The sequence below is a fragment of the Choloepus didactylus genome, chromosome 24 (genome assembly GCF_015220235.1).
Source record: "Choloepus didactylus isolate mChoDid1 chromosome 24, mChoDid1.pri, whole genome shotgun sequence".
Lineage (NCBI taxonomy): Eukaryota > Metazoa > Chordata > Mammalia > Pilosa > Megalonychidae > Choloepus > Choloepus didactylus.
In genome coordinates, this window is record NC_051330.1 from 10381082 (window position 1) to 10395994 (window position 14913).

The window sequence follows — 14913 nt, forward strand, 5'->3', positions numbered from 1 at the left end:
TACAAGGCTAAGAGGAGGAAGAGTTAGCTTACTGATGAAGGAGCACAGCCTCAGAATTTCATACCTTCATAATTTCTAAATTCATGTCTGTTGAGTTACACACACTTTTGGGGAATAAATTTAAATATGGTAAGGGTATTAGTCAGGGTTCTCTAGGGAAACATAACCAATAGGAGATATCTGTAAATGTGAAATTTTATAAAAGTGTCTCATGCAACCATGGGGATGCAAGAGTCCAAATTCTGTAGGGCAGGCAGTGAGCTGGCAACTCCGATGAAGGCCTTCGATGAACTCCCCAGGAGAGGCTGGCTGGCTGAAGAAGTGAAAGTTCTTTCTCTTCTCCCTTAAGAGTCTTCAACTGATTGGATTAAATCCAACTGACTGAATTCTCTCATTGCAAACGACATGCCCTTCGTTGATGTAATCAGTCACAGATGCAATCAATTGACTGATGATTTAATAAACCAGCCTTCTGGTTTATTTTGAGATCTAGTCATGTTGAAATGTGCATTAATAATTTATTCTTTTTTATTTCGGAGTAGTATTCCCTTGAATGGCTATATCAGAGTTTGATTTATGGCTATATCAGAGTTTGGTTATTCATTCACCTCCTGATGGATGTTTGGGTTGTCTCTGGTTTTGGCTATTATAAGTAAAGTTGCTATAAACATGCATGCACAAATCTTTGTATATGCTTTTTCTTTCTCTTGAGTAAATCCCTAGGAATAGAGAGGGTAGATAATATGATAAATGTGTGTTTACCTTTTAAGATACTGCAAAACTATTTTCCAAAGTTCTTGCACCATTTACATCCTCAGTAGCAGTGTATAAGAGTTCTAGTTGCTCCATATCCTTGACAACACTTGATGTAGTCAGACTTTTTAACTTTCTCCTAAGTCTTTAGTAGCATCTCACTGTGATTTTTTCATTTCCCTAATGACTAATGATGTTGAGCATCATCTTTATTTGCCATCCTTATATCTTCTTTGGTGAATTGTCTGTTCAGAACTTTTGCCCATATTTTTTTCAACTGGATTGTTAGTTTTCTTATTTATTATCCTTATTCTTATCCTAAAGGGTCCCTTATACTTACTGGAAACGGATTAAAATATTTGGGTCAAAAGAAATATAAAGGATTTAGATAACAATGGGCTTATACAGACATGCCCACAGGATGCAGTTTCCATAAGCAATTGCTTTACCTTTGGATATCTTTGTTCTTAAAAATCTCAATTTTCTTTCTTAAGTTACTGAAAGAGCACAGTGCAAATACCAAATAGTGAAAATGAGGTGGGATATCAAGAGAAGTCCTAAATCTAACCTCATGAACTACACCATGTCATAATACCTGTGTCTCCCAGATGGTAACTGGGACTTTTTTTTTTTTTGTAGCTCTTTTCTATACTTGGAATAAGAGGAATCCCAGAGATGTCACTGGAGTAAGCAGTGTACTATCCTGTTTTTATCTCGTTTCATCATCACTGAGGTGTGGGAGACCCCGTCCCTTTATCTACACCCCCAGTCTTCCTGAGATAAACATTCAGGCTATCACCAGGAGCACAAGGAACATCTTCCTTTTCTTTTCAGTCCTCCCTCCCCCCTCCCCTCAGTCCTCTATACAAATGTCTTAAACAACAGGAAAAAAAACAAGTGTTGAGTTTTGTCTGCAGATCAGAACAAATCACTCAGCCCAGGTTTTGGTCTACCAGTGCCCGCTCCAGTCCAGTGGGGGGTGAGGGGTGAGTGCTGCTCACCTCACATCTTTCCCATGGTCCATGGTTCCCGTAAGCTTTAGGGATGGGGGATGGCAAGATACTATAACTGCTGAGATGCTGAAAGCTCTGACTTGGTGCTGCCATGGCAACACAACCCTAAAGTCCTCTGCTTGTGGAATGCTATGTCTCAGCACACCCCACGGCCTTGATTTGCTGTCGTGAACATTAGGGTGGCATGACTTTCCACATTTAGCCTTCACTGTGTTTGGTATAGCATTTCCTCTTCTGATTCGATGGTCATTGTAGCTACTGTATTCAACTTCAGGAGGAAGCTTAGTGCTTGGGTCCTAGTACCTCTTGCAATGAGGTCCCACTGAGTTGCCAAGTGTCAGCACGGTGGGTATATATTGAAGTCTCCATCGCAATTTTGTCCTTTAATCCTGTGCTGACTTTATTTCCAGAGGTAGTGTGAGAATTAGATTAAGTTTAGCTTTCACATAGGGTGGGGGCAGCTCAGGGGAATGACGGAGGGTCAAGAAGCCAAGCTATAATTGGTGGCCAGTCCTCCTGTTTATCTGCCCACTGTCCTTGCAAGGTGGAGACTGGGGTGGGGGTAGAGGTTCCTAAAATAGCTTCATAAGTTGTTACCAAACTATCTCAGACTGGCTCTGCAGTTAAAGAACCAAGGAAAGGGGTGGAGACTTGTTTCAAATGTTCCAAGTTTGTGCAGGAGACTTTTTTTTCAAATGTTTCCAATTTGGGCAGGCTGCATGTTTCCAATTTGCGCCGGCTATGGGGCTAGTTAGGCTTGTCCAATGGAATGTAACCTCTGAAGTATCCAGCCACTGGAGAAATGGGGAAGGGACTTGCAGTTAGGCGTAGGAAATAAATACTGCTGGGTTTATTGTTCTGGGTGCCAACCCCCCACATATTGGTTGGGCGCCCGTTCTTGCAAGATCGTGAATAAATTCTTTTCTTCTCCACAATTGGGTAAGCATTTTTTCCTTTTTAGGAATAGTGCTTGTTTCTCACAGTAGGAGCTCAGAGTGCACTCCATGGGGAGAGAATTCCCCTAGCCTTCCCCTGAGCCTACCTGGGTCTGAGTACCTGCTTCTTGTACCTCATCTTCTTCTTCCCATAGTCCCTAAGGATGTGAAGGAGTGTGCTTTGCTGTTGTTTTTATTTCCTCCAATACGTTGGCTTTCATACTTTGTAACTTACAGTAAGAAATCTATTTTGCCTTGTGATCAAGTATGTGTGTGTGTGTGTTTATGCATCTGAAACAAAAAAGTTTCAGGAAACAATACTCACCCGGACTATGGGAAATGCAATCTCTTCTATTCTGTAACATTATATGTTATATGGAATATGTTACATTATTTTCTCTTCTATTATCAAGAAGGAAAAAAGAAGATGGCCATATCCACTAAATTGATTACACCAACTACTAATGGTTTGAGGCTTGGGTTTGGAGAAACTCTACCCTAATATCCTGGACCAGAAGTGGTGGGTTTCGAACTTCCTATGTCCTCCATGTTGCATCCTTCTCCCATCTCCAGCGTCAAAGCTAAATATGAGGAAGAGTTAGCTTACTGAAGAAGGAGCACGGTCTCACGATTTCATACATATGTAATTTCAAAATTCATGCCTGTTGGGTTATATGCACTTTTAGGGAATAAACATAAATATGGTAAGAGACAGTTTCTTTCTTTCCTATCTCAATAAATGTTGGGTCTTTTATGCAGGAGTCATTTGTACAATCATAGACTTTCTTTATTCTCTGTCTACACTTTGCATTGTTTCACCAGTGATCAAAGGAATCTTTTGCAAAGATTCTCGTATCCATAAATAAAATAACTCATTAAAAACGTGGTTGTTTAACACACGTCTCCTTTGACAGCATGCTATTCTTGCAAGAAAAAAAAGAACCCAAAGAGTGGAAAAAGGAATTCTGATTAGGGTGTTACCTTACATTGCAATGTTTACATTAAATTGTGTTTGGGTCCAGGTTAGTAAGCCAACTTTATATCTCAAAATCTAACTAAGGTATTAAACTTCACCAGCCACATACAATAGTAACTGAAATAATAAATTAAAAGCTCCAGATTTGAATATTTGAAACTATCAAGTAAAATTAAGAGTTAGGGGGAAGTAAGTGAAATAGGAGTTGAGAGAGGCAAAATGAAAAATATGATTTCATCTTTACTAAACATTTTTAATGATTTCTGAATCATTATGCAGTAGACCTAGACACATAAAAAGAGGCAGTAGAAGTAATTTAAATAATTTAAACACATGTAGTAATTACTGTGAAATACTGCGTTATTTAGCACAGATTTCTTGAGAGGAAAGTGCATGGCAAGTACCCCGTGAAAATGCTGTGCATTTAGTGGGAAGCATCTCTCCAAGGGTTGTACAAAATATCTTGCTATTTACCAGGAATATCAACTTGTTTAAGATATCATGTTGTGTCTGATTTTTTAAGAATTACTCACTGGGTATGTGTGAACGTTTTGTTAGGAGTCTTTCCTTCGACACCAAAATAAATGCCAATGTTCTGTTTAAAGAAAGCTTTCAACGTGCATGCTTCTTTTGACATATTGTTCCCAAACTGTCCCAATGTCAATGTTCATGAGTCAGGAAAGCGTCAGGCAGAGGCATCTCTATTTCCCCCAGATAAAAAGTATTTCCCAATTTTATAATGAAGGTGTACAGCATGTAAAAATTTTAAACACAACAGCTTTTTTTCTTTTGCCAAAAAAGTATGAAATGGATTCTTCATAAATAGCATTTATGTAGGGTGCACCTGACCACAATGTCATGCTTAATGGATCTCTGTCATTTCCTTGCTAGGGTCCCTGGTGTTTCAGCATTACCTGTAGAAGACAATGGTAGAGTCGTCTCCAAGGTGTCTGCAAGCTCTGAGCAAATTAAGTTTCAAAGCTCAGTAAATCAATTTAAAAATTATTTTTAGGATTGCTTCTGCTATTGATTTTCTTTGCTTTTTTTCTTCACTATCCAGCCTTCCTTTCTCAAATTGCTGTTGACTATAATAACTTGCCTTTTGTACAGCCTTGTGGAATTATAGAGGACTTCTAAATTTCCTCATTTAATTATTCCCTTGACCCTCATTTTTGAGGTGTTGATAGCCTTTTTTCTACATGGGGAAACTGAGGCTCTGGTGCCTAAAGTCCCCTGCCTGAAGTGTTGTGGCTAAAAAGTGGCAGAATCTGGGATAAAACTGTAGATCCTGATGCAAACCCACATGCTTTTTCTCCTATTCTACTATGATTCTGATCTTACGGAGGGTAAAAAGCATTCCTAGTCTCAAACAAGAAAACTGATTTCTAAGCAGTTTAGTAACATTATTACTGAAATACCATGACATCTGCTGCAAGAGCTAACTGATATACACGAAGTCATGGCAATATCATTTATTTTTCCTTTCTTCCAAAAAAAATTCTGGATCAGAAGTAATATTCTTGGGATTTCAAAATCTCCCAGAGCAACTCATCTTAATGTTTAGAAAAATTTGGGGGGAGATTTCTTCCAGTTTGGCAAATTTATGTACATTGTTAGAGCATTTTTGTCCAGAAATGCATTTCAATTTCTCTTTAATTTAGTTTTTGAAATTGAGTTTATGTAATTTTTAAATTTTTCTTTCTATTTTTAGAATTCACTGCTACAAACTTGTAGGTAAGCAACACTTAATTTTGAGAAATCACAGGGGAGCATAATATTTATTTAGAATTGAAAAACCTTCTTTCTGTGTTTTCCTCCATTTTTTCCCTACCCCTTTGTTTTAGTTTTCTTGGCTGCTCAAGCAAATACCATGCAATGGTTTGGCTTAAACAATGAGATTTTATTGGCTCAAGGTTTGAGGCTAGGAGAATTCCAAAACTGAGGTGTCAGTAAGCAGATGCGTTCTTCCTGAAACTGGCATTTTGGGGCTGGCTGCCAATGATCCTTGGTCCTGGGTTCCTCTGTCACATGGCAATGCACATGGTGACTTCTCCTGACCTCTTCCTTTTCTTCCCAGTTCTGTTTATATTCAGCTTCTAGCTGCCCCCTTCCCATTTTTCTATTTGTCTGAATTTCATTCTGCTTATAAAGGACTCCAGTAATAGAATTAAGACCCATCCTGATTGAGTTTGGCCATAGCTTAACTGAAGTAACCTCATCAAAAGATCCTACTTACAATGGGTTCACTCTCCCAGGACTGGATTAAGTTTAAGAACATGTTTTCTGTGGTACATATAGCTCCAAACGACCAACCCTTTCTTTTCTTTCTTCCTTTTTCTTTTTTTCACTCTCTCTCTCTTTCCTACCCATTCATTCCCTGATTATCTATTTTGAAATGTCAACAATATTTCACTTTGGTCATTGGTGCTGTGGTACAGTTAAATCTCCAAGTCACTCATCTTGCTGTCTGTTTCTTTTTCACCCTCCTCACCTTCACGGCTCCAAGGAGGCGGGATCTGAGCAGGTGTGGCCTCAACTTCCCCTGAGAGGAGAGGGTGGGGGTGGGGTGGAGAAATTATGATGGAACAATAAGCCTGGGACACTGGAATATGACTGGCCAGGTAGCTAGTACCCTGGGTGTACAGTATTGGATTGAGAAATGCCAAGAAACAGTATCATTTACAAAAAGATCACCTCTAAAATGAGAACATAAAAGGTTTGAAAGATTAACAAGAGATAACTGAATTTGGATGTGAAACGCCAAATTGAGAATACCATTTTCTTTGGGGAAACAGGCTTTTCTATGATTGTGTGAGAGAGAGGCTGCAGACAGTGTTGTCCTCACTTTGTGCAAAATGAGGTGAAGAGAGAAGTGACCACTCTCTAAGGCCATTTGGAAGTAATTGCTCTCCTACCTGCAAAGACCAGAATGTTACTTACCATTATCAGGAGATTAAAATACCATCTGCCAAAAATGGAGCTGAGAAGAAAGCCAGATGATTAGTCATCAGCTTTTAATTTCGAATCCAAAGAACTGTAGTTAAGGGACAATTTATCATAAATTTTAAGAAGAGATTAAATGCCAAAACAGCTAATTGCCAAGGAACAAATGACACATCCCACATGCATCACTGAGTCCCTTCCTTTTTCTCCTTCCTTCCATCCCCCTCTGTCACCATCTTCTCATTGTGCACAGAGGCTGCCATTTCCTTCCCTACATTGCATATCTGCTTGTACTGGGCAGAAACTGGCAGGATTCTGCATAACTGCAATGTTGTCCTTGGTGGCACAAAATTACTTCAGCTGGAATGGTTTCCTCTTATTGGGAGCTTTGTATCCTGCGTGCAGTGCAATGAGCAAGATGTTATTTTTGTAAAAGTTTGGGAAAGTAGAGTATCGGCTTTCATAATTCCAAAGAAATCTCCTCCAGTCACAGTTCAATTTTCTCAGTCAAGCTGTCATCAGGTATGAACTGGATCTTGAAACTCAGGATTTCACTACCATAGAAACCTTCAAGGAATTCACAAGCTTGAGGCATTCCATTAATTCAGTGTTGGGATCCAATGCTGAAAAGAACAAAAAGTAATGATGTGAACAGCTGAAACCCTCCTAGATTGCTGCTTATGAGAGTCACAAATATTTTTCTGCATATTATAACAATAGATATTTGAAAAGACAACCATACTATTTCAGAAACTTAGTTCCTAAGCCTTAAAATTAACCAAGAATCTGATGTTCAGATTGATAACTGTGTTTTCTTCCAAAAAGTCAATCACAGAAAAAAGAAATGACATCTCAAGCATGCAATCATGTAGAAAATAGCGTAATACTTATCGTGCTTTTAGCAGTTGTTTCTACATTTGAGAATACAGTATTTTCTTCTAAGTAATACAGTTGCTATGAGGGTTTGAATGTTTGCTGATGGGGATAAAACAGAAATACTGTAAAGTTGAAAACTCATCTCAGCAGTAAAAGGAGATGCTGAAATCCAAACAACCTCAACTCCAAGGGTCATGCCCACGGGTGGGTGTATCAACCCTTTTTATCTATCTGCTGTGGTTCCCCTTATGTGACTGCTCCCTGATCCCAATGTGCCACAGAAAATGACTGCTGTGCACTTGGGTCCATGAGGCAGCGCCACAACCAGGTGGGTTGGAGTGAGAGGCTCACCTGAACCCTTGAGGAGAACCACAAGTGTCACAGAAAGGAGAGATAAGGAACTCTCTTGCTGGATCTGAACTTGAAAGGGGTTGGGTGGTGTGCCAGTCTGGATGTATTATGTTCCCCAAAATGCCATGTTCTTTGATGCAATCTTGTGGGGGCAGACATACTAGTGTTGATTAGGTTGGAACCTTTGATTGAGTGTTTCCATGGAGATGTGATTCAGTCAACTGTGGGCGAGAACTTTGATTGGATAATTTCCATGGAGGTGTTACCCCTCCCATTCAGGGTGGGTCTGAATTAAATCACTGGAGCCATATAAATGAGCTGACAGAAAGAACAGAGAGCAGCTGTGAGTGACATTTTAAAGAACACACAGGAACTGAAAGAGGAGCTAGAAAATAACCTGGGATCAGCAGACACCAGCCACGAGCCTTCCCAGCTAACAGGTTTTCTGGACACCCTCAGCCTTCCTTCGCTGAAAGCATACTTGTGCTGATGCCTTAATTTGGACATTTCCATGGCCTTCAGACTGTAAATTTGTAACCAAGTAAACACCCTTTATAAAAGCCAGTCATTTCTGGTATTTTGCATAACAGCAGCATTAGCAAACTGGAATAGGTGGCAAGCCCCAAGATGGGTGGGGGCACGGTTGAAGATGGAGGAATTAGACCGTGAGCCAAGCACGGTCCTGTTTGGATCCTCATCTTTTATCAACATGCTTCACAGATCCTCCTGTTTTTAACTGAAATCAAGCTGCGAGGTTTTCTTTCTCCTAGCAGGGTTTTAAGGCTGGCTGCAGAGGCTGTGCAGTCTCCATCTGCAGTCATTTAAAGTGAACAGTTTTGGTGGACTCTTTGTCAGGTCGATTTCTTGGGTGCCTCTTGTGAGGGGTGTCACCCCATTTCTGTGGTTGGCTTCACCCTGGAAAGGCTTTTCTCCCTCAGATCTGCAGCTCTCTCCCTGCTGGGCACCCTTCCTGTGAGCTTCTCCCCCATAAGCCTCAAGCTGCAGGGGCAGGAGGGGCTTTAGCACAACCTGCTGGTAGTGCAAGAAAAAGCTAGAAAATACGCCTCATTATGCAGAGGCCATTTAATTCTAAGATGCTTCCTCTGTTGTCTGCTAAAGCACCCACCTTTCCCACACCAGCCCTCGCCCCCCTCGGGCTCAGATGCTCACTTCCCCTCTGTAACTGTTTCCAGCTCACTCTCTCTTGGACTCTGTGGCATGATTTTGCACAGTTGGGCTCATTTGCCAAAGAGGTGGTCCAAAGGTAGATAACAAAAATAATTCAGAAGATAGGAGACATATCCTAGGAATTTGAACAGAGAATAACAGGCCTCTTTAGAAAGACTGAAGCCAAGGGAGTGTCATCAGGTACCAAATCATGGAATCTTCAATGCTGGAATTGAATGGGATTTGAACTCACGTGCAGTGTGGAGCTCGCCTCTACAGGACAGCTTTGGGAGAGAGTTGCCCATCTATTCTGTGAGGCTTGTGGTTCTCCCCAAGAGTTGCCCAACAATCCTGGGAACACACCACCTCCTAGAGCAACTTGTGTTCCCCAGGGACACAATTCCTTATACCACTATTTGTGCAGAAGTGAAGGTGGGAGCCATTGTGGAAAGAATAATGAGGTTTGCTGAGGGTTTTTCACATCATGACTCCATTTCCCATGATTAAATTTGGACGTCAGAACAACCTCATGGGAGTTTTCCCCAGGCTCCAACCAAGAAACTCAAGCTCAGAAAGGGGTACATGGCTGTGGTGGTTTGGAACTGTATGTACCCTGGAAAATCATATACTTAAAGCTAATCCATTCCTGTGAGTGTAAACCTATTGTAAGTAGGTTTTTATGAGGTGACTTCAGTTAGAGTGTAGCCCTGGATGGGTCTTAATCTTCTTACTGGAGTCCTTTATAAATGGGATAAATACAGAGAGAGAAAGCCACAAAGCAAGAAGCTGAAAGCAACGAAACCCAAAAGAGAAGGGAGAGACCAGGAGATGTCACCTTGTGCCTTGCCATGTGACAGAGGAGCCTAGGATCGCCAGTAGCTGGTCTTCAGGAAGAAAGCATCATCTTGATGATGCCTTGATTTGGACATTTTTGCAGCCTCAAAACTGTAAGCCTGTAAGTTAATACATTACCATTATTAAAGCCAACCCATTTTCCAGAATCTGCTTTCAGCAGCCCAGCAAACTGAAACAATGGCCCTCCCAGGTCTGCTGTCATCCTGGTGCTCATTTTTGTGTGCCCAGCACCTGGCAATCACTTGACTTTTGGTGTTCCTGATGCAAAATATGTGCCCAGGAGATGTCTGGGCTGGAATGGGATGACAGAAAACATTGCCAACAATGTGGAGAAAGAGAAAAGCTGGGTTGGTCTCCAAAAAGACATTGAAATCACCCTGAATGCTCATGGAGATGAAGAGTCCAAGCCAAGTGCATGGCTTTGTCACTGAATGGACGGATCAGGAGGCCAGAAGATGACAGGCCTCTGCTTTGTGCAACTGCTCCTTTGAAAGGTTGGTCTTTGCCAAGGTTACTGACGATGCCATGCATTTGACCTGGCCAAGCTCGCAGCCCTCTGGCATGCCGAGCCATGACCCTTCAAGTATGTCAGCCTTCCCCCTTCCTATGGGAGATGTTGTCCACAATGAACCCTTCTCATCACCTGCAATATGATAGGGAGGAAAATGGGTGCATTAGCTGAAACCAAGGGGAACTCACGAAGAAAAGGTGAGTTGAGGATAAATAAAATGACTTACGGCTTTGCACAATAGCTGGCAAACTTTACATGTCTTGTTATCCCCAAACTGATACAGGCCAAAAGCAAATAAAAAATAAACCAAACAATATAAACAAACAGACAAAAAACCTTAAGAAATCTTTCAGTAATTTAGCAGATAAGTCCATGATCAAATAAACATTTTTAGAACACATTGCTATCTTTCTAAGGGTGAACTGTTAAAGAGTGCTCCAGCACTGCTATAAATTGTTCCTGGTTGCCACTGGTAGGCATGGAGATCTAGGCGCGAAGGTTTTCAGGGTGGCAATTGTTTTGTTCTTTCTGCATCATCTACCATTCTTGAAGAAGAAATGCCAGGTAGTCCAAATGCCATCTTCAAGGGGATGCGTGGTTTTCCCAGAAGCAACAATTTTATGTGCCCATCTAGAACTCCTGGATCTCCACAGGGGATCACAGAGATGAGCCAACAAATGGAATTACATTTTTCTTGACTGGGGATCTTAGCATTAAACTTTTTTTTTTCCTCAGAATTTGATATTTTAGGTTTCTCCTTTCTTAAATTAGTGACATTCGTAGCACCAGGATAAAATTTGACCCAGAATATCTTATGATTTTTAAAACATTTTTCCCCCACTGAAATAGATAAAAATACCTGAGTTGCAGATATCGGTATGGTCAAATCTTTGGTTGCTATGTCTTCCCATTGTAAACTGTAACTTGTTTTTAGCATATTAAGACGTCAGGTTTTCAAAGATGAATTCTATCATCAGCAGCTGACTGAGAATTGTGAGATACAAAATGGGATGCTGGAATGCATTGTCATGCTTGCTTTAATTGTGTTTTGACTAGACCATTATGTTCTGATGCAAAGCTATGAAAGAAATATTTGGGTTAAATGTGGAGTTGATTTCTTTTGTAACCCTTTGTAACTTCACTTTACAATGATACAAATGCATCATTTCTCCTTAAATAGAGGGTTCATATATATATATAGATATATAAATTTTGTAATCAAGTGTGATATTTCCCATCTGTTGCTTGTCTTCAGATTTTTTTCTTTGGAAGCTATCTCATCTCTGTTACCATGGAAAAGACAAAGACTCATTGGGAAGATGTTTTTTGAGATCTCAAGTACTCTGAATAATTGCTTTAAAAGCATGGTCAAGTTAACATGAAAGCATTTCAACTATCTCATTTCCTTATCAAACTTAAAACACTTTTATGTAAAATGTTCAAAGGGTGTTGCTGGGTTATTGTCATTTGAAGCTAGCTACCTTTCATTTCCTCCTCTGATTAAATATATCATTGGAGTGACAATGGTTTTCATCTGTTTATCTGTTAGTCTTTCCTCCACTGACCACAGTGATAAACATTCCATTTAACCACTATTTATTGAGTATATATGTACTGGTTTGAATCTGTTATGTACCCCATAAAAGGCCATGTTCTTTTAATCCAATCTTGTGGGGCAGACGTGTTGTGGGTGGGACCTATTGATTAGATTATTTCCATGGAGATGTTACCCCACCCTTCAAGGTGTGTCTTAATTAGTTTACTGGAGTCCCTAAGAGAGCTCAGGGAGAGAGCGCGAGAGCTCAGTCAACAGAGACCAGATAATTGGAGAAGCAGACAGAAAGACATTTGGAGATGCTAAGCTAAGAGATGTAGCCCAGAGATTGCCCTGGAGAAGCTAAGAGAGGACCCACAGATGCTTAAAGAAAAACCCATTGGAATCAGAAGCTGAGAGCAATGCAACCTGGGAGCAAAAGACCTGCAGATGCCAGCCACGTGCCCTCTCAGCTGACAGAGGTGTTCCAGACACCATCAGCTTTTCTTCAGTGAAGGTATCCTCTTGTTGATGCCTTAATTTGGACACCTTCATGGCCTTAGAACTGTAAATTTGTAACCTATTAAATCCCCTTTATAAATGCCAACCCATTTCTGGTATATTGCATTCTGGCAGCTTTAGCAAACCAAAACAAACTACTATAAGCCAAGCAATGTCCTGGGTGTTAGGGATACAAGCAGAGAACAAAACAGAGCTATGGCATTGTACAGGGGGAAGAGGGTCAAAGGGATGGATGAGCAAAGTCACTCATGACCAGGTAATGATGTGGTAGTGTAGGGAGGAGAATACACACAGAGATACAGACATGTGCACAGAAACAAACACACAACAACTTGCACACACAAAGAGACACATGGACACACAGAGATACATACAGACACATAGAGACACAAACAACAACACATATGTGGACACACACACACACAGACACACAGACATACACAGAAACACACCGACACACACACACATATACACACATGTAGACACATTCACAGAAACGTTCAACCCTACACATTTGGCCGGACTCCTTTGGCTGCAAATAGCTGTACATATAAGGTATAAGGATGAGCTACACAACTGTAAGTAGTGGTGGTTTTTCTGATGTCTGTGAAAAGTACAGATACTGGAAGTTCAGGCCTAGAGGAAGAAGCCACTTTATGTTAACCATTCTTGACATAACCAAAAGGATATCCAAACTACATTGAGATGCCACCTCACACCCACTAGGATGGCTATAATAAAAAGATGGTCAAGAGGAAGTGCGTGAGGATGTGAAGAACTTGGGACCATCACACACTACTGGTGGGAATCTGAAATGGTCAGCCTCAGTGGAAAAAAGTTTGGAAGTTCCTTAAACAGTTAAGCATCGAATTACCATATGACCCAGCAATTCTACTTCTAAGTATTTACCCAGAAGAATTGAAACGTGTGTTTACACAAAAACTTGTTCACCAAGTTTCACAATAGCCCAAAGGTTTGGACGCAACCCAAATATCCGTCAACCGATGAATGAATAAACTCAATGGGGACTGTCCACAAATTGGAATATTATTTAGCCACAAAAAGGAATGTACATACTACAACATGGGTGGACCTTGAAGACATTATGCTGAGTGAAATAAGCCAGACACAAAAGGACAAATATTGTATAGTTCCATTTACATGAAATATCCAGTATAGGCAAATCCGCTGAGGCAGTAATCAGATTAGTGGTTGCCAGCGGGGATTGGGGAATGAGGAGTGAATGCTAATTGGTACTGTGTTTTTTGTTTTGTTTTGTTTTGTTTTGTTTTGTTTTGGTGATGAAATGTTCTGGAATCAGAGCATGGTAACAGATGCATAACCTCATGAATATCCTAAAGTCACTGAATTGTATACTTTAAAACGGTGAATTTTATGGCATGTTTGATATCTCAGTTTTGTTTTTTAGAAAAGAATATTCTGTTAACTTCAAGAAGCATAAATATCAGTGCCAGCAGGAGAAAGACAAGGAGAAATAAGGGCAAAAATCAAGAAGAACATGTGGTATTCTGTGACACTTTTATGCCTGACCCTCCTTTTAATCCACTCGCAGCCTGGAACTCTTTGGCTGGGTTTTCTAAGTGCTTCTGACAGATCACCTGCTCAAAAATTCCTTTCCCCCACCCCAACTCCTCTAAATTCAGTTGCCAGGCTACTGCAAATGACAGCACTGTTCTGAGAAAGCAAAGCCAACAAACAGAAAAAGAGAACTTGGGAAAGAGCCTCTGGGGTGGCTGAGCTAAAATGTGCAGAGAATTTCCATCAGCCGGGGTCCTGGCTCTGGTTTTTGCCTCATCTTGTGGAGGATCGGGTGTTGCTGTACTTAGAAAGACAATTTCTCATTCAGTGGCACTGGAGTGGGCTTTGGATTATCTTGCCTGGTTCTTCATTTCTTTCTCGCTAAAGTCTTTCTCATCCTGTTTCTTGTCTGTTCTGGGCTATGAGCAAGCATGGGAAAGAGTGGCCCATTTGTGGAAATTTTATTTTGCAATGTAGCAGGAAGGCTTGGGGAAATAAGATTGTTGAATTGTTCTCAGCTCATTGCAATCTGCTTGCTCAGTCTTTTGTTCTGGAGGACATTTTTGCACTGGGGCAAACTGAACACAAGTTTACTCAACCAATGTTGCAGAGAAACCACAATTTGTTGAATGTATGGAGGAAATGCAGTGTAAAAAAAAAAATGTTTTAGAGTAAAAGTTATCCTGATCAAAAATTTGATGCTCTTTTTTTTTTTCGGATTTGTAACTCAGGATGTTACGGATCTCAAAAAATCACCCCAAAAGACTAATGGAAAGAAGCTCTGTGATAAGCAGTCACATACTGATGAAGACAAAGAAAAGGCAATGCAGCAGGACCGGCTGGAAGAGGTAGGCACTCTTTGTGTTATTAACAAATATAATTTATGTTGTCCTTTGGTGTTTTCTGCATTTTGATGCCTCAGTTCCTATTCGGACAAC

General features: G+C 40.5%; 1 protein-coding gene across 1 annotated transcript in view; it reads left to right on the forward strand.

The window, feature by feature from the left end:
- The window catches only part of LOC119519847, a 153958-nt gene that overhangs the window by 17247 nt on the left and 121798 nt on the right, over window positions 1–14913 (forward strand). The window contains exon 3 of the mRNA XM_037817575.1: window positions 14707–14823. Coding sequence (XP_037673503.1) covers window positions 14707–14823 — 117 coding nt within the window. The remainder of the gene's footprint in view (window positions 1–14706; window positions 14824–14913) is intronic.